Source organism: Micrasema longulum, unplaced genomic scaffold, assembly GCF_059751315.1.
Source record: "Micrasema longulum isolate JH-2025_06_02 unplaced genomic scaffold, ASM5975131v1 h1tg000629l, whole genome shotgun sequence".
NCBI lineage: Eukaryota > Metazoa > Arthropoda > Insecta > Trichoptera > Brachycentridae > Micrasema > Micrasema longulum.
The window spans coordinates 221,533-247,240 of record NW_028277825.1 but is presented as its reverse complement, the minus strand read 5'-3'; the positions used below and the strand labels follow the sequence as shown (position 1 = coordinate 247,240).

General features: G+C 31.9%; 2 protein-coding genes across 5 annotated transcripts; both read left to right on the top strand.

Annotated features, from left to right (window-relative positions):
- Positions 1–1,395: 1,395 nt before the first annotated feature.
- On the top strand, positions 1,396–25,708 carry alpha-Man-IIb (alpha-Mannosidase class II b). Of its 2 annotated transcripts, XM_088229023.1 has the most exons (9): positions 1,396–1,462; positions 7,768–7,826; positions 10,643–11,258; positions 20,757–20,824; positions 21,904–22,035; positions 22,125–22,217; positions 22,302–22,496; positions 22,612–22,723; positions 22,810–25,708. In XM_088229023.1, the coding sequence occupies exons 3-9, from the start codon at positions 11,126–11,128 to the stop codon at positions 25,677–25,679; spliced, it is 3,603 nt and encodes a 1,200-aa protein (XP_088085149.1). In that variant the 5' UTR covers positions 1,396–1,462; positions 7,768–7,826; positions 10,643–11,125; the 3' UTR covers positions 25,680–25,708. The 2 variants fall into 2 exon arrangements, with proteins under 2 accessions (XP_088085149.1, XP_088085150.1); XM_088229024.1 differs by lacking the exon at positions 1,396–1,462 and having other exon boundaries at positions 7,758–7,826.
- On the top strand, positions 1,455–7,452 carry LOC148280032 (uncharacterized). 3 transcript variants are annotated; one of them, XM_088229026.1, is made up of 6 exons: positions 1,456–1,923; positions 2,397–2,459; positions 2,668–2,757; positions 3,309–3,383; positions 4,504–4,670; positions 6,928–7,452. In XM_088229026.1, exons 1-6 carry the CDS (start codon positions 1,680–1,682, stop codon positions 6,940–6,942), a joined length of 654 nt encoding a protein of 217 aa, XP_088085152.1. In that variant the 5' UTR covers positions 1,456–1,679; the 3' UTR covers positions 6,943–7,452. The 3 variants fall into 3 exon arrangements, 1 of the variants encoding a protein (XP_088085152.1); XR_015822722.1 differs by lacking the exon at positions 2,397–2,459 and having other exon boundaries at positions 1,455–1,923; XR_015822721.1 differs by lacking the exons at positions 2,397–2,459; positions 6,928–7,452 and having other exon boundaries at positions 4,504–5,579.

The window sequence follows — 25,708 nt, the reverse complement described above, 5'->3', positions numbered from 1 at the left end:
TCTGTTCCCGGACAGTCCAGTTGAAGTCCAAGAAGTCGACAACATTCACAGTAATTTTAAAAACACATATATTTACCCTCACACTTAAAAAGTATCGACACAATTAAAAAAACTCCAAACGATGTTAGGCCCATGTCGTTCCCAAATATTGCAAATTTCGGAGCACCAAAGTTCTAAGTGAAAAATCATTAATTAATTACTAGAAATATTACTATGACATTTATATAATTATTCAATGCAAATAAAAATTCCGGGATATTTTTGTTCAAATGTTTGAAGGGCTATAACATTGCTTGTATGGTTGACGACTTGAACCCTTGTTGTTTTGAAGTCGCGCAGTGGTAGTGTCGCTGACTCGCGATTCTCACAAATCAAAGGTCCGAAGTTTGAACCATGCTCTACCACAACTTTATCATTTTTCTAGCACAGTTGTCTTTTAGGAAATGGCTTTATAATTTAAATATTTGTGTAAATAATATAAATGCATATATTTATATTTTTTCATTAAAAAAGTTATCACATACCTTATACCACTGCACACGACTAAAATAGGTTTTTTAATATATTAAAATATAATAAAATCACTTGTTTTTATGTACCACTTAAAAAATGGGTTTTTTTTATGCTTATTTTTGGTAAAATAATGAGAGCACAATAACGAGATTCTGATGGAAATGGTAACTTCTCAATAATACTAATCCAAAAATAAAAATTTTCCCTTTTTTTAACTGAATTTGTTTACTCTTAAACTTTAAGGTTTATTGTTACTTTTGCAAATCCATTTAATTTGATATACTCAGTGTTTTTAAAAATGTTACCGACAAGATAAACATTCTTAAATTTGTAATAAAACTGTCCCACTTACCACTGATATTTAATTGGAAACTGTCCACCTCGTGGAATAGTAATTAAAAAATAATACACATATAACTATGAAATTTCTCCGCCTGTGACGTCTCAAGTTCTCTACAGTGAGTTGTCCTGATTGGTAAGTTAGCTTCCTGATAACCGAAAATGTATTACAACACTCTGCCATTGGTTGATTTCGTAAAATTAGTGACATTGTTGAAAGTAGCTCATTTTAATCAAAATATTTTTTATTAATTTTTTCGTACATTTTCGTACAATCAAATACTCACTTTAATTTTAACCCAGCGTAAAAAATCACTTTTCATACTCAATATCCCGCTGGACTGAACTTCCCCTTCAGCACAAATTAATTTTTTGTTTGAATTTATGAAATAAATTATTGAAACGCTTTTTTGTTAGAGAATCGCATACCCACTGACTTGAATGTTAACCTTCTAACCCCGCTTAATATTTTGACGTTGTGATACCATAGAAAACAATATAATGTGTGTAGATTTCGTTTTCTTCACTTTGCTTCTCTGTTTTCTCTCATTTTTCACTGTCAAAATGGCTGCGTTTCTGCCGCTTGATTACTTATATTAGTCCTAATCAGGCAGTTTTCAGCCAATACAAGACTTTCTAGTCATTCTTCCGATGCCGCACAAGCCACTTGCTAGTAAATCAATACAGTTTGTGGCGCAACTGTCGGCGGCGTGTGCCCAGCCACGCCGTGCCGGCCGGCGTCCTTCTAGACGAACCGCCAATTTATCCGTTTCCATTCGAAATCGCTGTCACACTGCTCTCTGTGTTTTTACACTTTTTTCTTCGAAATGCCGAGTTGTTGCGTACCGAATTGTAATTCTACGAAAAAACTACATCGTTTTCCGAAACGATATCCACATTTATTTAAAGAATGGATCAATCGTGTTCAAAGTCCCAAATTTATGAATTTATCAGATGACGAAATTAATCGACTTTGTTTTGTGTGCATTAAACACTTCAACGCATTCAACTTTAGCCAATACAATGACATCCAGCTTTTATTGTGCTCTGTGCCTACCATTGGATTGCCAGGTAAATTGCATGATATTTCATACATAATTATTTCAAGAATTTGTCTCATGTTGCACGTTTATTTGTCCTGTTTGTCTGCCCTGCAAATTTTTATTGACAATCTTTACAACTCATAGGGAAAGCATACTTTTATTAATCTGGACCCATTTTACAATGAAAGTTATTAGTATTTCTGCAAGAAAAATATATGTACGACTCAGGTTGGCTTTCCACTGTAATTGCACCTTGTTTATCTGTCTTGTGTCTATACAATTGCAAGTCTGCTTTTGGAATGTGGTGTTTGTGATTTGTCTTACAGTTGGTTAATCGGGTTATTATGTATCTACAAAGTTGGCGTAGTGCCTTTTCCTGCAACTTCCGACATTTTTATTTGGTCATTATTTACAAACAATTACCAGGGTGGCATGGTGTGTATACAATTTTAGGGATGTGCTTTTGCAATGTGGTGTTGGTAATTTGTATTATTTTTACAGGGTTTAACAAGTCACCATCCAAAGAAAATAGTTTTCATTATTTACTTGGTGAACAGAGTTCGGGTATGTATTTCTATAATTTTCACATTTCCTTACACCCCTTCTTTCAGACATGTACAATCTCATTTATTATATTGTCGTTATGGTCGTGGCATGGTGTGTTTTCAATTGTATTCGTTCAAGCCTTACTCGATCTTTCAAGGTTTTTCCTGAAGTTCTTGCATTATGTTATCTGGTATGATGTTCATTTTATTTTTATTGTGAATTACAGTAGGCATAGCTGTTACTGAAGAACACCCCTGTGCACTCCCGGAAGGCGTTGCCAGTTGCAGTGGTACGACTTTCATCCAACCTATTTCTGGTTTGTAGTAATATTTTTTTTATTTTTGTAATAAAAATTTACAAACATACATATTTATATATAAGAAAAAGAGAAACATCTTTGTTTCTTTGTTAAAAAGAAAAAAATAATAAACAATACATATAAATTCAGGAGAGTTCAGCGTGTGTAAGAGTTAATGGGAGATTTACATCTTGGTTTGCGATCTCAAAAGGCGTGAAACAGGGATGTGTAATGTCACTATGGTTGTTTAATCTTTACATTTTTCTATTAATTTTATACATTTTCTGCAAATTGAGAAATGCCGTTTTTGTGATCGACCAAGACTACATCGTCTGAGCGTGGGCCGTTCCTTTTTTAATTATTAAAAAGTTTATAGCACATATATATCGTATGACATGACCATGAAAGTGACCCTCTCAGTTGAAACAAATTTCTGACCCATAATTTTCTCCAGCAAATCGGCATATTAAAGCTGTTTGTGTTTTCAAAGAACTTAAAATGTATACATACAGTTACTTGTCCGACTCATTGACACATTGTCACATATTACTAATTAATAATGTTTTTAGATATCAACGCTGATGACATATCAGGCCCACTGCATATTTCTGGTCCGAGTGCACCTCAGCAGAGTACACCAAAAAGTTAGTATCAAATGACATGTATTCAATAATGCATTTTCTCTTGGTTCTTGGACAGAGAGATTTCGTTCTACATAATATCCACAGATACTTTGTTTCTATCATGTTCATGCAGTTTATGAATAATGCTAACGGATGTTTCCATGAAAATGCGACATAAATTTTTCGTCATTAAAACTTCATGAGGTGTTAAAAAACATTAAGTGGTTAAGACGCTTGAATTACGCACGGAAGGTTCCGGGTTCGATTCCCGGAGAGAACACAAAATTATAATATGATTTTTCTGTAATTGATCACTGTAATGGGCCCTCTTGTCCTGCTGTGGTGCAATTTTTATATTATTTATTATCGGGAATCAAAAAAATTACCTAATTGAATTATTGTTTTTATGAAATTTTTCCTTAATCGTTGTTCAATGTACAGTGATATACAGAATACAGATGCATTAGTGTGCAATTTGTACAATCTTTGGGAGTCGTCGTCTTCACAATATATATAATGTTATCCTGAGTTCCTATCTGACCTCTCCAAAATCAGCGTCCCATTCCCTATTACTATTTAAACTCTTTTGTTCCCACCCAATAATAATATATTAAAAAATTTATGTAAATATGTAGCTATAAATGGTATTAAGTTGTAAATAAGTTTTATATTATGTAAAATGTATGTAATATTAAATACTAACATGCTAACTTGTATGTATAGTACTAACACATGTGTAAATATTTAAATAAGTTAATCTCAAACTTGACACTGGCTAGAACACCTCAGTTAGGAGTGAAAAAAGCCAATAAAAAACTAAAGAAGATATACAGAATAAATATTTTTTTACATTATATAGATAAAACACATTGAAAAAGACTCAATTATGACGTTAGTATCCGTTGAATTACCCTAATACTACTCAAATTTATTAAAGATATAAAATACAATGAACTTCAACCAAGAACTTTCATTAACAAACTGCTAGTATTTCTGCTAGAACCAACTGCTAGTATTTCTTTTTGCTTATTTCCAAACAGCATCCCTTTACATTTTATCATTCTTTGCAATAATAGTTAGGCATTCATTATATTATGATGTTGGGACCCTTAATGCATCATTATGAAATATTATATTACAGGACGAAAATATGACCACATCTTGAAGGATGTAAATGAAACCCAATCTCAAAATTTAACACCCAGGAAAAGGAAGCTTTACAAGAAATGTTTGCAGTTTAAAAAGGCTAGAAGAAACATGGAGATGAAGATTAGAAAGATGGAACTCAAATTAAACAAAGAGCGCCATGTATCCTTTAAAAATAAATTAAATAAAATCACATACCGTTTTTTTAAGTCTCAATTGAGGCTTCAGAAACGGACAAAACAGGGCCGTAGATATACAACTAACGATAAGGTTTTTGCATTGTCATTAATGAAGCAGGGCTATAAAAGTTATAAATATATTTCAAGCATATTTTCCTTACCATCCAGAAAAACATTGATGACAATGCTAAATAAAATCCCATTTAATCCTGGTACCAATTTGCATATAAACATTTGGAAGAGGTCGCCCAAAATCTTTCTGCTAAAGCTCGAATATGCTCTTTGATGTTTGACGAGATGTCAATTAGTCAGAATTTAATGTACAAAAAACATAAAGATTTTATTGAGGGATTCCAAGACTTGGGTGAAGGAAAACGTACTCCAGCTTTTGCTGATCACGTTTGTGTTTTTATGCTACAGGGTTTATATAATAAATGGAAACAACCATTAGCATTTGTTTTTACAGGAGGACCCATTAAATCTTCAGATTTGGTTGTTATCTTAAAATCAATAATCTCAAATATCTTTCGTAGCAATTTGGAATTAGTTTCAATAATTTGTGACCAAGGTAGCTCAAATGTTGGTGCAATAAATATCCTGAAACAGGAAACCCGTGAATTGTACCTTCGGGGTGGTACTGAATGTAGAGTTCACGGGTTTGAAATTGAAGGCCATGAAATTGTACAAATGTTTGATGTGCCACATCTTTTGAAGGGATTTAGAAATAATATGCTAGTAAAAGATGTACATTTTGTTCAAAATTCTGTATCAAAAATAGCAAAGTGGTCCCATATTGTACAATCATACACATACGATCAAGCAAGAGGGGAAGACTTTTTCCAAATGCACAAATTAACCGATAGTCATATTTTCCCCGACAAACTAAGAAAAATGAAGGTCAAGGTTGCTGCTCAGGTATTCAGCAGGACAGTAGGAACTACCATGAAATCTTTGGCAGATACTGTGGATGATATTGACAATGGGGCATCACAGACTGCTGATCTTATCTTATTTATAAATAAACTTTTCGACAGTTTAAATGGCAGTTCTCTCAATGCTAATAGTATTATTTGTAAATACCGTTGTGGAGTCAGATTAACATCTCCCCACTGGAAATTTTGGCAGGAAGCTATTTCCATCTTAAAATCAGTAAAATTTGTAGATTCCAAAAACCAAAAAATATCAGTACCACCTACAGTGCGTAACTGGATTACAACTTTGGAAGCAATATCATATTTGAGTAATAAATTACTTACATGTTATAAATTTACTTTTGTGCTTCCACGTAACCTTAACCAAGACCCCATTGAAAACTTTTTTGGCATGGTAAGAAGTCAGGGTGCACGTAACATAAACCCCTCTAGTTCAAATTTTATAGATGCTTTTAAGTCGCTTCTCATATCAAACTTATCTCATACTCACTCCATTGGAGCAAATTGTGAAAATGATGACGGTGAAATTTTAGATTCATTAAAACTTTTTTTAACATCGGACATCGAAGTACAGGAACAATTTCATGTTGATGATCACTCCTTACCAACAAGTTCTTCAAGACAGAAAAGTAGTCAATATGTTGCGGTTTGTAAATATATAGCTGGTTATGTGGCAAAACGGGCTTTATCTAAATTTGGATCTTGTTGTGAATGTAGACTGGATCTTAAATCTGAAACACAGTTACCGGGGCATAGTTTAATAACTTCTAGGGCATGTGGTCCAAATACTTTAATCCACCCAACAATCAAAATCTATAAAGTTTTTAATACCATTGTCAATCACTGCAAAAATAATTTACCGACTATTTGCCATAAGTTTCATGTTATGTCGAGTTTGAAGGAAATAGTACTATCTAAATTAAATTCAGCATGTTTATCTTGTCCAGCACATAGAGGCCACCTTTTTGATTTTATTGTTAACTTAGTATTGCAATTATATATTTTTTCTTGGTTTAAACAAATTAACTTTCTATTAACTGGGCGAAAAAAATTAGAGTCTTGCATTGTTGATCCTCTCAAATTACAAGCTAGAAAGTGTTATAATAAAAGACTTAAGAATAAGAAGCGCAGACAATAGAGTAGATACATGCATACCCTTTTCTTCTTACCTACCATATTAGCACTTCATTTCATTACTTAATAAGCTTATAAGTGCTTCCTTCCTGCTTTATTCCTAAGCAGCAGCCTAGAAATGTCAATGTGAAATAAAATAAATTATCCACCATTAATAATGTTCTTTTGTTTCAGAATGGTGATTGTTGATGCCATGGATCTTAATGTGCAGGAAGAAAATATTTTTCATCCAGGAATAGAAGGGATCCAATACTGATCACAATGCTGCACAATTTTTAAATAATACTCAATTGTTATTTTTGATAATCCAATATTAGCATATTAGCACTTCATTTTATTCTTTAGTAACCTTATAAATGCTTCCTTCCTGTTTTATTCCTAAGCAGCAGCCTAGAAATGTCAATGTGAAATAAAATAAATTATCCACCATTAATAATATTCTTTTGTTTCAGAATGGTGATTGCTGATGCCATGTCTCTTAATCTTCACGAAGAAAATATTTTTCATCCAGGAATAGCAGGGATCCAATGCTGATCACAATGCTGCACAATTTTGTTATTTTTGATAATCCAATATACTAACCACACATGTATATAATATTATTTTACGAGTGTCAGTTTTCTTTCTCGATTCTTTCTGACGCATCTAATAGAATCGAGGGATTTATTTTAACAGTAAAATAAAACTATTAAAAATGTTTTTTTAAATTTTTATTTATGTATTCCTATTCCATAATAAATTTAATGTGCAATATCAATATAAAATTGTTTTTTTAAATACAGGACAGAAAAATTAAATTGCGTGCTAATACTTGTATTTAATTAAGCAATTTTGTATTGATATTGTACAATAAATATCAATATACGATGCAACGTAGTGATTTGAATTTACGCGCCATCGTCAAAGCTTCTTGTATGCCACACTAGAGAACGCTGCGATCGACGCCCAAAGTGCTTAGATATAGTACCATAGTTTCCTATCTAAAGATATCTGTAATCTGTGGTCCTAATTCAGAGTTCTGGATCTCCAGACCGGAGTCGAATACACGTCATAGTATTCTAGAAATATTATGGGTACGTTTTAATTTATTACAATGAATGTTTAATTTATAATTTAGTATGCTAATCGTTACGGAAAAAATACGTACTGTATTAAAATTTCTCGAAAGGTTAGTCGCCTTTGCTCTTTTAATGTAATTAATTTTCTTCGATTTAAGATTCTCTACGTATATTGTTGTGTACTCAAATGTTGATCGCGGATAAAGATCTATAATATGTTGATTGATTTAATTGTAACGAAACGTATGAAAATGTTTTTAAAAAATTGCATGTATTTTTCTTATTTACCTTTCGCTTAACTTATATTAACAAGACGCCTTTAAAAAGTAGTTCATTGCGTATATAAAGAGTTTTTCACAGATGTTGTTAGACGTATTCAGTTTCAATTAACGTCGTATATAATGGTATATATGTATTTAGGTATATAGGTAGGTATATATTATATATTGAAAATTCAATGGAGTCTGGTTGTCTACTTTTGGGTGTTTTTTTTTTTTAATATCTAGAATCTAGATGAAAACAGAAGACACATCTTATCCTACAATCAATGTAAATGTTTTACTCAAATATCCTTCACATAACCTAGATTTATTATTTATTTAGGCATAAGTATCACATTTTTAGTATGATTTGTTAAAATATTACACATGAAATAATTTAGTGAATACTACATTTCTTAAAATGTATTGATTTTTCGTCAATATGAATGTTTCCAATTTTTTGGAAGGAGTTTTGGGTATCATAATGAATACTTATCTCAAGAGACTTGTTAAAATAGAGATCTATGACCACGTAACAGTTCAGGCAATATAATATGTTATTGAGACATTTTGAAAAAAATTGTAATGTTAATCTAAGTTTATATTAGTTCTTAAGATGTTATGAACTAACTTAATGAAGCATAAATAAAAAAATAAGAATATACTTTTGACAGATTACAATAATTTGTGGCAGTCTTTTTTCTTTCGATTTTGGATATCGATTTTTCCATTTTGAAACAGGTTTTCACATTTACGACTAAATAGCTTAATACTAACTAGAAATCCGGCACTGCCAAAACACTAGTTTTGAAGATCGTGCTTTTGCCATTGCCGGCCCCTCTGTCTGGAACCAATTGCCTTCACACCTATGAAACATTGACAGTCGCAGTCAGTTCAGATCTGAATTGAAATCTCACTTCTTTCTAAATTCTGAAATAAATTTTAAATTCTGAAAATATAATATGTAATTTTAGCTTAGTTAGAATATATGCATATGTATAAAATTGTAAAGCCCCTTTGAGGTAATTTTTCACAAGAATGGCGCTGTACAAATTAGCCAAATATAATCATTATTATATTCCTTTATTAAACTCATTAACAATTTTAAAAGTATTAGCAGTCATTGCCGGTGCAACGATATATCAAGGAATTACCTTCTTGATTAACTTCTTGAATTAACAACTTACCTCTCATACTAAAAATTATCAAGGACCATACTAAATTCAAGCTGAATTTCAAAAATATTTATTTGCCAATCACCTTAATTAATTGTTCTTTTTTAGCACATTATTTAAATATTTAATTTATATTTTTTAAATTATTTTAAAAAGGCCACAAATTGATATTGTCTTGATGTCCCTTTTTTTCCTTTATTAGGGCCTTCTACCAAAACATGATAACATCGGCCAAAAACAAGTTACATTAATTTACAATAAACATAAGAACAACACAAACAGAAAAGAATAACAATATAGATACAAACAATAGACAACAAAAATATATGTACAAGAATAACACCAAATAATAATTGTAATATGTCTGTCAATGCTTCTTTTCTGTTTTTGAATGTTTTTAGCTATTCTTTTATTGTAATATTTAAACCCCCTAAATTGTTAACATTGACAATGTCCGTTGATAAATAAATTAAAAACCCCGAAATTTTGCTTTATTGCAAAAATGAGATTTAAATCGGTCATATTTTTCTAAAAGAAAAGACTCCTGTGGATTTTGCATTATAAATGACCCAAATCCCGCAACAGCCCTTTTGATCTTTGTGTTCTGGTGGCTAACTTCAGAGCAAAATCCCCATCACCGCCGCTCTTTGGGTGGTAGTTCACATGAAACTCGATAATTAGATAGATACAATTTTAAAAAATGCACCTAATGACGTTAAAAACATTAAAAAAGACAAAAGCTCATTCATGTTTAAAACTTTTATCGGGGTCTACTGAAAAAAGTCAAATTTAAATTTTTGGTCCTTTTGAGTTTAAGCAGTGATATTTTAGCGACTCAAAACTTTACTTTATTTATCAGTCTTATCACCATGTTATATGCATATATAATATATTTATAAATGTTGTATTATAAAATCTTTATTTATTTAATAACATTTCAATTGTGCTTTAGTTATCATGAATCCCACACCAAGCACAAGAGGTTGTCTCTTTTTTGGTATGGTATTTTCTTTTGTAATTTTTGCACTATGTGTATTTATTTAAAAAAAATATATCTTGTCATAAAACATTTTCAATAAATAAAAATAAAATACGAATAATCATTTTTATTAACAAACATTTATGTTTTAATATTAGTACTTTTAAAAAAATTTCATATCTATTGTATGAAATGGGATTTTTTGCTTATGCGATAGTGTATTTGTTATTTGTAACATTAATTGTAAAAAGCATCATTATTTTATTATCCAAACAATGTTGTTTAAAAAAATCCTTATCATGCACAATTTATATAACAGGTCATAAGTTCAAATTATCAGTTGTTCTCAAATGTGTGTATCTTTACGGACTTTATTGCATGTGAAAATAAATTTAAAAATGTTTTTTTCTTTTTCAGAATAATACATCATGGCCTCTGTTTAAGTTATCCATAAGAAAAAGCTTTATTTCCCGAACAAATTAAATTATTAAAAATAACAAACTTCTCTTTAAAAGGCTCTCTCAAATAAAATGTCGTTTATGAATTTGTGTATTTGAAATAAATTCGAAATGTAAGCAGAAAATGTTCCACAGGTGGAGATTTACTATACCAGAAACTCTAGTAGTTGATTACAGTACACGGAAAAGTGACAGCTATTTTATTAACAAACTCATACTTTTAAGATTTAGGTTATTATTTATTGACAATTCTTAAGTATAACACAACTTATTAAGTATCTTATGACTGTGTCTCATGATATTATTTTATTTAATGTAAATTTTACATTCCTCATTACATTAAGTTTGTTAAGCTTATTTACACTTGGTGCTTTTTAAACCACACACACGTGGTGGCACTTAAACTCTTCATTTATTATATCCTATCGGTAAAGGGTAGCTAATGGTATTAGGCTTAAAGAATGCAATGATGTTTTTGGTAAGGTCAAAATGGATCGTAGCCGGCGCGATAGTCATCATTATTCTTCTGCTTTACTCTGGATTGCCGTCCAAACTACGCCCAGCTCTATATAAAGGTAATTATTTTTTACTATTTAAAACTGTTTTGCTTTCTTATGGCATTTCCTTAAATATTTTTAAACAATATGGTATTATTTTTATTATGTTCCCTGATGTGAAAATAACCATTGGGGTATGAATAAACCGAATTATATTAAAATATTGAAGAATTGTGTTAAAAAGTGAACAGAAGAAAATCATAACTCTTTGATAATAAAAATAACATTTGTAATCTCAAAAAATGCTACCTGAGGCGGTATGAGGAAGGCGAAATTTTATTTTAAGTGTTTTTTTTACCTCTGATATATTTTTCTACATGTAAATGTTGATTATTATGTTTGCTATTATTTTAATATATTGTATCCATAATTTGTTATTTCGGTTTTATGTATGTTATTACTGTTATACCTTTATGTAACTATATGTTTGTCCCGAAATGAGTTTGTTATAACCCTTGGGGTGGTATTCTGAACGCTTTTGCAAGCGTGGAGAGCACTTTTTCAGCCTGTATTTAGTAGGTAAACATGCGCTAAAAAAGAATTTTCTATGCTCGCAAAAGCGTTCAAAACACTAGCCCTGGGAGTACAAAGAAATATTTCTTTGTTTGATTTAATAAATATAAAATAAAAAAATTCATGAATAGTAAAATTTTTTACTTTTAATAAAATTATGTACAAAACTAGCTTTTAATTGTAATAATTTTAGAGAAACTTATTTAGTAACCTAAATTTAGAGCAATGATTTTTAATTTTTCCACACTCTAAAGGGTTTTATTTTTGATGTTTAAAACGCATTAAAGGAAAGCAAAATAAGACAATTTCTCTCTTCCAAAAATATTTTCATAATCTAAATGGCAACAATAAGCAATGGAGTAAACATATTGCATATTATGTATGTATAAATGAGCCTCATCGCATCAAGTGTTTTTCTCATTAATTTGGATAGTAGTCTCTAAAAGCAATAATAATAATAGGTCCATTTGCATACCAAATATACTGTAGTGTCTTCGGCACTGGTCACCCAAGTGAGGACACAACAATATATTTTTTTAATTAAATAAATTATGTCTACATATTGCAACAGAGATAAAGAACATTTTAGAGAAATAAATTTGGAAGTCTTAGTATTTACAGGGCTTATGATGTGTCATTGGCTGGTTTAAAATGCCACTTATACACTGTGTAACATTCACCATTTTGCCTATGTTTGAACTTGCCTATATCTACAAGTATTTGGACAAACTTTGAATATTGTTAAATTATATCAGAAATTTTAAAAAATAAATATGTGGCTACTTTGCACATTGTGTAGCATACACCATTCTACCTATGTTTTAACATCCATATTTCTTCAATTCTTCTATCTGTTAATGAAATATGGATGTTCGAAAATAGGCTAAAATGTGAATGACACACAATGTATAACGTGATCACTTTAACCATTCAATGACACCAGTAATACCTAGACATTCATATTTGCTTCTCAAAAATAATGTTCTCCGTGTCTGTTGTATCTATAGATTCTACGCATACAATTGCAATTTTTGAACACACACTGTTTCACGTTGCACCGAGGGTCGTACAGATATTTACCTGGCAAATGAATCATTTTTAACTCCGAATGAAATCGGATAACCCTAATCATTTCAATACTTATACTTTCGAAATTTAAATTCCGTGCTTGTTATTTATCGAGTTTTTACATAAAAAAAAATTTAATGTTTTTATTTTCGAAATAAAATCGTACATAGATTCAGTAAAGGATTGACTCGTTTTCAATGTTCCTATTATAAAATCCTATTTCTATTTAAGCACATAGAGATTTTTAAGAAACAAAGAATTTTTTATTTTAATGCATAATTAAAATGGAATTGGGTTATCGTATTTACTTTAAGATATACGTGCACAGGTATAAAGAGAATAACGGTCAGCAATTCTAAGAAAACACCCAACAATAGAGGTGGATGTATTTATGTATTTAATACACTTTTGCGGGAACGAATTTAAAAAAAATACTTTCTACTATAAATGGCTAAATTAAGAAATACGAGGAAAAAAATATAGAATAACAATTATTTCCTTCTTTAAAAAAATACTTGGCCAAACAAATATTTTTACTAAATAAATCTACATTAACCTCTGATTGTAGATTTCTGTCAATAATTATTCCCAGATATTGCAAGATGTATTTGGAGAAAAGCGATAGGAACGCTCCAAAAGTTCAATGTTCCCTGATGAAATTCTGACATACGTGGATGGCATAATAAAGCTCGTTATACTTTCCTAAAGTGGATAGAGGAGGCAAAACCGAGCAGTGGACCAATTTGTATTTGGCGGTCTGAAGAATATGGAAATTTGCTACTAGTTCGGGTAAATTGTAAGCAAATAGAAGCCTACCTAGTTAAAAGCTTCCTTACGGCAGATTTTCAAACTTTCTGAAGACAAATTAATAAACTTAAAGCATCAGTACTCTTATCTATTGACAATACAACTGGCAACTAAGCGATAGGGGTAATGTAGAAAAATCACCATTGCACGATGAATAAAGGTTCTCCAAAGCTAACCCAGAGCACTGAGTATAGCGAAAACTATGAAAACGCATGTATTATCCTAAGGCTGCTGGGGGTGATGAACTGTACGGAATGGTGCAAAATGCTTATCCAAAATTTACTTATGCCACCACTCTTCATCGACTGTAAAGAATGAGTAAAATCATTGAAATATCTAGGCCGTGTTCTTGATGAAAACCATGTGGATGATTCTGTTACTAGGCAAAAATATCGAGTTTATTGTAAACGAGGTAATATGCTAACACAAAGATTCTATCGATGTTCTGTGCAGGTGAAGAACAGCTTGTTTTAGGTGCTATGCACGCAGAAATACACCAGTGGGCTGTGGTGTAAATACAATCAACAGTGTTAAGTACATGAAAGTGTGCTAAAACTATGGTTATAGAGCTGCCCCACACAAACTTTCCCGACATTGTAGCGCTAGTGGGATGTTTGCTGCTGCTGAACTTCCTTACCAAGATGGACTGCTGCGACACTGAATAGCAGGCCTCAAAAGAAGGCTGGAGAAAAGCCTAAATATCATAATCAGCTAATTAGTGGAACACTGCTGGGAATCGAGGTTGTGGCAGCATTTGAGCAGGACACTTAAGTGACATTCTATTTTATTTAGATTACCTATTCTAATCGTTTTAGTTCTTTATCTTTTTTCTGATTTATTTATACTGTGCACTGGTTATAGGACTGATTGGGTATTGCACTACTGGCCCAATCAAACTTGAATAAAAATTATTATTATTTTTAATAATATAATAAATTTATATGTATAACATTAATAACAAAGTTTTCAATCATTTATAATGTAATCTCATAAAGTGAATTGTTATTCAATTAATAATAATATTTTTAAGTTCACTTGGGTTTGGGACAACCTGTACTATTTTTTATAATTCATAGTAATAATTATTCATTATTTTATAGCAACGTCCCATAATATCATAGGTAGTAGATTCCCATGAAAATAGTGCAAAGATTTATTTTGGTTTTATACCTGTTTATTCAATAGTATTTGTAACAATTCAGTCAACCATAAAGTAATTGAGTCAAACAGTTACAAAAGCCGCTTTTAATTATGCCCAAATGCTGGTAAACTGGAAGTACTGGGTTTTATCAATATTAACTAATATTTTAGGAATTATCTAGTAGATGAAATAATTACGAAAGATCATACTTACATAAATAAAGGTGTCAACACTTTCATTTTATCAAAATGAACACAGATAAAATTAATAATATGTATGTTTTTGTGGCTATTTTTTGATAAACCTCCGCAGTTGATGATTTTTATAAGATAATTTATAAAATTTCTTTAGTTAAGTTTACGTTTTAATTTATTTAATTTAAGCAACGAGCGCTAAGTAGGCATCTTCAGTCTACTCAGGCGAAACAAGGAGTTTTTATTAATAATCTTATCAAAATCATTATATAAAACTAATATCGATATTCAATCATTAACCGAATAGTGAATGTTTTCGTGTTTAAAATGACCAATCAATGAAAGGCTATGAGCCCTGTAAATGCTTAAACTTCCCTATTCCCTTTTTAAAATATAAATTAATATAATTTTACAATATATCCAAAACTATTTTCAAAATTGTCTAAAGCGGTTTTTGTAACTCTATGATTCAATTGAGAATAGCCATGCTTTATTAGATTTGTCTTTATTGTTAGAACACAATGCTCACATATCTGTGATTCCTGATTCTCCGTGTCTCATACCCTGAACTGAATAACCTATACAAATTACCTATTTTGATTTAGAAAATAACATGAAAAAAAAAAACTTAGTTGAATTTGAGTATTTAAAACTGGGTATGTGTACTTTAGATTTTTATTATGGATATGTTTTTCAATGTTCATGATGGGCATAGGTACTTACTTTAATACAAATTTAAAATGTTATGTAGATAACTAACCTCATTCCCGAAACTTTTAATACTCACTTTCCCACAACATTTTTTTTCTCACTTAAATATGTTAAAATGAAAACGTTTCAAAAAAAATGCCATATTTTGCTATATTTGAAAATATTTTTAATTTACCGAAATCTTCAATATTTTGGAAAGCTCATATAATGATATGAAAGTTGTATTGCTTACCTGTGTTATGAATGAGGAAATTCAGTCCTGCAGGAAATAAGATACAAAAATGAATTCTTACACACATTAGAGCATTCAATTGTACGGCGAAGTTTCTCGAAAGTGTATGAAAAATAAAAATTAAATATTTTTCACCACTATCACCAGTTCTTTTCTATATTCTACATCACTAGTTCTTCCAAATCAACCAGTGATAAGAGACCTGTAATAGATTTCTGTTTTATGGTGGGTCAACTGACCCCAAAAGAAAAACTTCTGAACTTCCTCATTGTTTAACATGACAATCACAAAGTTAGTGCCTCAAATATAAATCATCTTGCTTTATAATATTAACTTAAATTTGATTATAATAAACCCACCGTTATAATTATTGAAACTGCACAATAATTTTACTGTTTATTATTATAACAAAGTATCGAAACATTATTTTACAAAAGCGAATGTAACTAATAATATTGTCTGTTTATTTTATCGAACAATAATCTCATCATAATTGTTTTAAAATGTATTTGTCATGGTATCACACAATGTAATAAAGTACTTAACTAATTCAAATCAATTCAATAATTTAAAAATAACATATACATTACAAACTAAAATTCAAGATGTATATACTATAAAAATAAAAAAATTCACGAAAGAGACTCTTGTCAAAGTAGTAGGAGAATCCTGCTCCGGAAAACCCCTTCGGATACATGAAACAGATCAACATCCAGAGCCATGTTGTTCAGCATAGCGGTAGCCCTTCCAACAGGCGTAACCATCGGAAGGTTGGTCCTGTATATTGGAATATGAAACAATCTATGCTGATGCTGTCTTAGGTAATCGTCAGGAACATGCAAACCAATTCTCATCATAATCTCAGGATTATCGACCATACCGTGCAACAATCGATAAAAATGAGTAGCAAATACACATTCCTTCTGGTCTCTAAACTGTTGTAGCCAAGCATACCCTGGAGATACTCTTAAGGGCGTCTTATTGTCTGCAAAATACGGTAAATAAAATAAAAATAAAGTGGTTTGTAATTGCTGTAATATTTTGTTTTTTTAAATGAGAGCAACATTATTTATAAAAAAAAATTTAAAAACAATGTTAAATACTAAAAAATCAATCTATTACTTTTCTAAAAAAATACTGAGTGAGACTGCGTCTCAATTGATAAACAGAATTTGTATTAAAAATGTCAAATATTTGCTCAAACTAATTACTTTACCTATTTATTCTAGGTATAGGTGAGTGCACTTCGAAGTTGGTTCATGAATACAGCAGTATATGATGTATATTATATAGTATATTGTGAATATGGTGATTATAGTAGTTATGACCTGAAATATGCAGTTTGTTTCAATTTTTATTTTGCAAATAAGGATTTGTGAATAAAGTTACATTTGACATTCCGATACATACTCTTTATCGAACATTAACGGAGACTGGACCAGGATCTCACTGCGTGATATCGCATGATTGGCCCATTTCACACCACGGCATGATAAAATACAATACGGTGGATCGATATATATTGTTTTACAATCATTTATTTATTTAATGCCTGGCAAACGCAATAACCAGAACACCATGAGACCTATTAATCTCCAGTCGATTTCCTTGTGCAGAAATTTTACCCGAGAGTACTCGCTAAATTTAACTAATGATTTTGATAAAACTATCATTTTAATCTCTTTTATTAAGTTTTACTATATTATTTGAATCGGTTGTAGTCCCGTGGCTAGTGTTGTGGACTAACGGATCAGAGGTCCAAGGTTCGAACCTCACTCTACCCCAACTTGATTTCCATTTTCTAATAGTGAGTTATTTACAATTTGTTGAAAATGATCACCAAAATTTTAGTATTTGGGTTGATCATAAGAACACCAATATTTTTTTTTTTAATTAGATACTTACCGAGACAGAGTACTTATTAAAAACTATGGAGTTTTATAAAAATATTATCAAATTTAAATAGATACTAACGAATCTAATAAATGTCAATTCACTATAATTTTACCATGCCGTTTAGATAAAGATGATATGTGTGAAAAAACCCATTCTCCGTCGAGTATCACGCGGCTGGTTAGTTTATTTGAAATTTTTTGTAATAATGAACAGACTACACACAATAATTTGATAAGTTTTAAACTTGTGCATTCATAGATCTCAAAATTAATAAAGATAATTAAATTATCTGTCTAGTGATAAATTCCTATGCGATTATGCGTTTGCTATTGTTCCTGTTGGCGTCATGCGACTTGGTAAATGACATTGATCATTGCATGTTGCGTGAGAATTCTGTTGTACTGTTTGTACATTCTCTATTCTATTGTTTATTATTGATTGTTATCAATCTGCGATACATAGAGCATGCATATAAATTATTACCATAAAATTGAGGAACATTTTCGTATTGTTATTTTTTCTGTATTTTATATTGATATACACATGTAAAAAATTCTGCCTTCATATGTATGTTATCAAGGAAGAACAAATTGCTGTCTTAAACTTTTTTCATTGAACATTATTCTTATTGATCACCTTCAGGTTATTAATTTGATGTAAAGGTGTTTTTTTAGGAGCTTGAGGATTGTAAATTGTTACAAAACACACACACACAAATTAAGGAAATGAGCAAAATATATATATATTTTTTAGATAATTCTTTGCCGTTAATGATGAAAAATGATTTCAGGCATATGGCCACCACGAGATTGCTTTGCGTTCAGCATTCTGGAGCTCCAATTTTCCACCACTTTTTCCAACATTTGTGGCCGTATGTCACGTATAGTAATAGGAATCGTTAGTTTGTCCGCATAGACCAACGACTTCGAATACCTCCACAATAAATGTTTAGAGGTGTCAAATCGCACGATCTTGGAGGCTAGCTCACAAATCCGTTTCTATAATATTATTGTCATCGAACTTTTCCTTCAATAAGTCAGTGGTTTGGCGTACAGTATGGCATGTGGTACCATCCTATTGACCGAAACAAAATGTTTTGTAAACCATATACTTTTTTTATACACATACTTTTGGCAACAAAAATTAGTTGAGCTCTGTACCGAATTCCATTGATGGTGAAATTTTAGCCTTCTTTATTTTTGAAGGAGTATTAAAATCCACATCAAGGTATTTTTCAGGGTGCATCAGTAGCTGATGGACCGCTTCTGGATTAGTCACTCCAGATGCGATAATTGTTCTTGTTGACAAAGCCATTAAGGCAAAAATGAGCCTTATTGCTGAACAAAATTTGACGGTAAAACAGTGGATCGACTGAACACTGATTTTGGAAATAAATTTCCACAATTTGTAAATTTGCTGCTCGGGCGTTCAATCTATCCATGATGAAGTGGCAAACAATACTGAACACAAACCAGCCATCAGCTGCCTAATTGGCCATCACCTTTCACAATGTGACCATATTGAAAAAAAAATACACAAAAAACACTCTTTATTATTAATATAAAGTATTAACTCACCATGTGTGTATCCTAAAAATCATAGATTTTCCAAGAAGTTGGTTGTTGAAAATAGTCCTCAATTATTAGGTGTACAACTTTGCTTCTGCCGTTTTTTTTTTTAAATTTGAGGCCTGATTTTACACTTATTTTTTCAAAGTATTGTCTATCGCTGGCCCCTACTTTCTCCAATCTTTTGGGCAGCGTACAAATCCCGGGTTTAAAAAACAGTCATCTTTTAAAGCGATCCATGAATCAATCCAATTTTTTACTTCTACATAAAACCAGAAGTGCTGGTCGAAACACAGCATTGATTGAAACAAGTGATAGTCAGAGAGAACAACGTCTGGAGAATACGGCGAGTGGGGTAGGACTTCCCATTTCAACCTTTCCAAGTGTGTCTTGACCACTTTCGCAACATTGGGTCGAGCATATGCTGCAAAATCATTTTGTCTTGTCTCTCATTGTATTGTGGCCGTTTGTCTTTCAATCCTCGGCTAAAACGCATTAATTGCGTTCGACAATGGATCGCCTGGGATTCTTTCACTCAGTTTTAACAGCTCATAATACACTACGCTGAGCTGGTCCCACTAAATACAGAGCATGACTTTAGAGTCGTGAATATTCAGTTCGGCTGTCGATGTTGAAGCACGGCCAGGAAATCCCAATGATTTTCTGCACTTGGGGTTATCGTAATAGACCCATTCTTCGTCCCCAGTCACAATGCGATGCAGAAATCCCTTCTGTCTTTGCCTTTCAAGCAATTGTTCACAAGCAAACAAACATCGTTCACGGTCGTACGGCACCCAATTTCCTTGCTTCTGAATCATTCCCATGGTTTTTAGGCGTTTTGAAATTGCTTGTTGAGTCACTCCCAATGATCATGCCAATTATTCTTGACTTTGACATGAATCTTCCAAAATCTTTCTTCCACGACTATGTCTGTCTTTGATGAGAAAATCACTATTCTTGAAGCATTGAAACCACTCACGACATGTTCTTTCACTAATAGTGACCTCACCATAAGTATTTGAGAGCGTTCGATGAGCCTCAGCTGTAGATTTCTTTGTATTGAAGCACAAAATGAAAACCTCCCGCAAATAACGAGAATTCGGCTCGTAAACTGTCATTTTCAATCGAGAATAACTTTGTAATGCAGACACAGGCCGACCAATGTTTCTATGAGGTTATGCTAACAGATGCCCAAGTTTATTGCATGACGTGTATGATCTATTTATTTCCACTACTACTTACTGTTAAAGTCATTGACAGGAAAACGGCGGAAGCAAAGTTGTACACCTAATATCTTTTTTTTTCTTTTTTAAAAAGGATGTTTGCAAAATAATATTTGTCGTTTAATCTATTTTTGCTTTTGTTCAACAATGATATTTATTTCAGAGCATTTTCATGACAGTGGCGGTGACTCAAATGATTTATTAAGAGAAGCATCTATACCTCGTCGTTTTGTAAGTAACCTTTTTTGTTGAACTTAAGTGTTTATTATTTTTAATGCTTTATTTACAAAGATAAAGAGGAATAATACCTTGCAGTATTACTTAGCATCTATTCCAGACTATTTATCATATATCGTGTACTAAATTTATAGTGATGGATATAACGCAAGAGGTCCTGGGCTTTATTCCCGACTGGGTTAACAGAAAATGGTTCTCCTTTTTCCCTGTAATGTTCATAAATTTATCTAGACTGTTACTTGTAGGTAAAAGTTCTCTACCTTTGCATAATAATAAAATAAGTGACAACTGGAAAATTGTAGCGTCGATTGTACTAACAGGTGCAGAAATGGGAATATAAAAATATAAAAAAAGAATATAAAAAAAGTTCTTAAACGTCATATCCTTTTTTAATTTATTTACTTGGTGTTTATTTTGTAGAACTCCATATTACAATTTTAATATCAAAATCAAATACTGATTTGCATTTACTTAAAATATACACATTCATTTGAAAATGCCCTAAGGCGAAACAATTGTCTAATTTTTTTGTTTTTGTGTTTATAAATAAAATAAACTATAATAAGTTTATTTCAATTTTTCAAATTTTATATCAATGTATAAGATAAATACTTAAAAATCATATAATTTGTAGACGTTCATCAATACAATTCTAAGTACATGCAATGCGTCCCGGTTTCAAGTGACTGGCTGTTTTCATATGAAAATATATTTTATCTACAAAAAACTTGAAAAAGGGGATCTCTTATAAATACAAATCACTGTAGTCTTACACTCTTGAGAAATCTTTGGATTATATTAAATCATGGTAATTAATTAAATCTCATTTAATTGTTTCAGCTATTTAATGCAACAAAAAATAGAAATTAACTTATGTAATTTTCACAAAAAGATTACATAAATGCCAATTCAATTGGAAAAACATCCATTAAGTACATGTTATTATTATTGGTAATTATTTCACTGGAGACACTACAATACACTAAAACAATATTTTTATAGATTTCAAGAAATACGACCCCAAATGTCCCTACAAATATTATTTTTCAAATATTTATTTATTTTGATTTCAGGTGATTCACTATTCAAATGAGGTGTTTAATGGCACTTATTTTGGTTTTCAAAATGAGAAAACATGTTCCGTTATGCATGTTCAAAAAACAGACATTGACTCCTTAAAGGAGTTTCCTAACTTCGAGTTTCAGGTGAATTTATTTTACCTTACAACTACAAATGTTTGTATCTTCATTGATATTTTAAATATAGTATTAAATACATTATTATGTTTGTCTAGCCTCAATGGATGAGAAGTAAAGAGTATTGGAATAATGCTTTCGAAGAACGTTATGAACGGCAGAAGACGGATACTAACAGACCTCGCCTAAAAGTTAGTGTAGCATTTACATTAAACATATTTCTCTTTGAATAATTTGCCATAAAATGTCTTAATATTATCAATTTATATTTGAAGGTGATAATTGTTCCCCACTCTCATAATGATCCAGGATGGTTGCACACTTTTGAACAGTACTTTCAAACAGAAACCAAAAATATTATAAATCAAATTGTTGCAAAACTACAGCAGTATCCAAATATGACTTTTATTTGGAGTGAAATATCATTCCTCTCGGCTTGGTGGGATTCTGCTCATCCCATGAAACAAAAGGTATAACATTGTTAATTGCTGTTATTTATTTTATAAAATACAGCCTACAAAATAATTTAATATGTAAATAGACAATAATAACCTACATAAATTGAATTTTCTCAATTGTTCTCAGGCTTTGAAAAATCTTGTTAAGTCAGGTCGTTTAGAAATCACAACAGGAGGATGGGTAATGCCGGATGAAGCGACAACACATGTCTACGCCTTATTGGATCAATTCATTGAAGGTTTGCACATAATTTGTCACTATTTTAAACAGTGTTTACAAATAACATGGAGGTTTATAATTGATTGTTTGATTGGTAATATGCAGGGCACCAATGGATCAAGACCAATATGGAAGTTTTGCCTGAGTCAGGATGGTCCATCGACCCATTCGGGCACGGTGCCACTGTTCCGTACTTGCTAGCTGGGGCAGGAATACACAGCGGAGTGGTGCAGCGCCTACACTATGCCTGGAAGCAGTGGCTGGCCCAACACCAGTGGGGAGATTTTCTATGGCTACCCCCGTGGACCTCTCCCGTCCACCCACCTGCCGCGTACCTCACACATAACCAACCTTTTGACATTTACTCTATCAAGCATTCCTGTGGTCCCCACCCCTATATCTGCCTCAACTTTGACTTTAGAAAGATTCCTGGAGAATACACTGAGTACTCTATCAAGGCTGAATTCATTACAGAGAAGAATCTTAAAGCAAAAGCAGAATTACTCTTGGAGCAGTATGCCCGAACTGGGTCACTGTTACCACATAACGTGGCACTAATTCCCCTGGGGGACGACTTCAGATATGACCATGGAATAGAATTTGACCAGCAGTATGTAAATTACAAGAAATTGGCTGATTATATCAACTCCAACAAGGATACATACAATGCAGAAATCATCTTTGGCACTCCAAAAGACTACTTTAAAGCCATCAAAGAAAGATATGATCGGTTTCCCACATTCAAAGGAGATTTTTTTGTATATTCAGATATTTTCACTGAAGGTCGTCCAGCTTATTGGTCTGGATATTTTACAACGCGACCTTTCTTAAAGATTATGGATCGTGAATTAGAACATAATCTGCGAAATGCAGAGATATTATTCACAATCACATTAAACACGGCGCGTCAGTATGATTATAAGAATATCTTGAGGGTGTTGGAAAAGAAATATGAATCTATAGTAAAAGCGAGAAGGAATTTGGGTCTGTTCCAGCACCATGATGCTATAACTGGAACTTCAAAGTCTGTTGTAATGAGAGACTATGGTCTTAAACTCTTTGAAAGCCTTCAAGATATGATCAAGTTACAGGAATCTTGCCTAGAATCTCTACTTATTAATTCTACTAGCCCTAAGCAAAATAACCAATTCAAAAGTTTTATATTGAACGATATGGTGAGGGAAAGTTATGATAAGTTGCCGGGAAAATTACAAATTTTTGTAGATAATGATAAGCGAATTATACTTTTCAATTCTTTAGCGCAGAAACGTTCTGAAATCGTCACTATACGAGTGGTTTCAACTAACGTAAAAATATTGAACCATTTGAAAGAAAAGATAATTTTCCAAATTAATCCAGTTTGGAATTGGAATACTAATAATAATGTTATCATTTCAACAACTGAGTTTGAAATAATGTTTCTTGCCGATTTACCAGGTTTAAGTATAGCTACATATCAAATAGTAGATTTACCTGAAGCAGCAAGTCCAGAGGCAACAACAATCTACTGTGACAGTTGTGTGTATGATGTGATGGAGGGAACACACTATTCTACTGGAGATGGCCAGGGGAAGAAACCTGACAGTGAACAAGTTGCAGCTGCTAAAAAGAAATTCCAAATAAAGAGTGTTTTGCCAGGCGATATTCAGTTGGAAAATCATAAAATGAAACTTCTTATTGATGGAATAAGTGGATTTTTAAAAATGGTAACAAAAAAACAATCTGGCAAAATAAGACAGTGTGCAATTGAATTTTCTGCATATCAAAGTGCGCAATTACACTCTGGGGCATATCTTTTTAGGCCTGATGTTAATACTCCAGAAAAAAATATTTTGGAAGAATATTCTAGGAAATCTGAAAGTGGTGATGGATCTAAAACGAATTTAGTTTTCATAACCTCTGGACCTATTTCTACTCAAGTCACTGTTATTTATGGACCTTTCCTCTCACATACATTAAAGATTTTTAATATGGATAATGGTTCATTATCAGATGCTATTTATATAGAAAATGAGGTGGACTTTGAAGATCCTCCCAAAAATAGGGAAACTGAACTCTTCATGAGAATAAACACAGGAATACAGAATGGTGATCCTCCAGAGTTTTATACAGATCAAAATGGATTCCAGTTTCAAAAACGTGTCAAAGTGGAAAAAATTGGTATTGAAGGTAATTATTATCCTATTACCACAATGGCTTTCCTCCAAGATAAAGAGTGGAGATTGACTTACATAACAGGACATTCACAAGGAGCTGCAGCCTTTGAGCCGGGAAGACTAGAAGTCATGTTGGATCGAAGGACTCTGTATGATGATTCTCGAGGAATGGGAGAAGGTTTGGTAGATAACCGCAAAACACGATTCCGATCTTGGTTACTTACTGAATCACTCATTCCTGAAACTGCCCCAACAAGATTGAAAAGGGAATTGTACCATCACAAAAATTCTGTTATTTTTGTACCAAAATTTCATGTGTCCAAAAGAGCTGTTTTTGAGGTACCAAATATGCCAAAGGAAAATTTTCGCAGGTTTTCTTTTTCTGATACCAAAAATACATATGAATTGCCAAGTGCTTTCGCTGTGCGCTTAAGTCTTGAACTCAATTACCCAGTAAACATATTTACAATAGATAACTCAGAAAAATTGGAGATGAATTATGATTCCTTATTTTTGTTGCAAACACCTTTCCCAGAAGATGTTCATATTTTGACACTGAGAACATCAACTGACAATCTGTATTCCCAATTTCCATCTCGAGATGCGTTGTTAGTGCTGCACCGAATGGGCTCACGTTGCACCAACTCCTCGTCTGCCAACAGTCAGCTTGGAGAGATGCCTCCATTCACCGGCCTCAAAGTCCAGTCTCTAACAGCTACATCGCTAACAGGTCTCAAATCTCTTCAGAATCTCAATTCCTTACGCGACTTACAGTTAAGACCTATGGAATTGCATACAGTTAATATAACTTTTGTATAATTCAGTTAAGAGATTATATATTATTAAAG

Bases quoted from the DNA above. Each gene is read 5' to 3' on its own strand.
- alpha-Man-IIb (XM_088229023.1), top strand. From the start codon at position 11,126: ATGGTATTAGGCTTAAAGAATGCAATGATGTTTTTGGTAAGGTCAAAA. The intron at 11,259-20,756 runs GTAATTATTTTT...TATTTATTTCAG, and splicing joins ACGCCCAGCTCTATATAAAG to AGCATTTTCATGACAGTGGC. The intron at 22,036-22,124 runs GTGAATTTATTT...ATGTTTGTCTAG, and splicing joins TTCCTAACTTCGAGTTTCAG to CCTCAATGGATGAGAAGTAA.
- LOC148280032 (XM_088229026.1), top strand. From the start codon at position 1,680: ATGCCGAGTTGTTGCGTACCGAATTGTAATTCTACGAAAAAACTACAT. The intron at 1,924-2,396 runs GTAAATTGCATG...TTATTTTTACAG, and splicing joins GCCTACCATTGGATTGCCAG to GGTTTAACAAGTCACCATCC. The intron at 2,460-2,667 runs GTATGTATTTCT...TGTGAATTACAG, and splicing joins ACTTGGTGAACAGAGTTCGG to TAGGCATAGCTGTTACTGAA.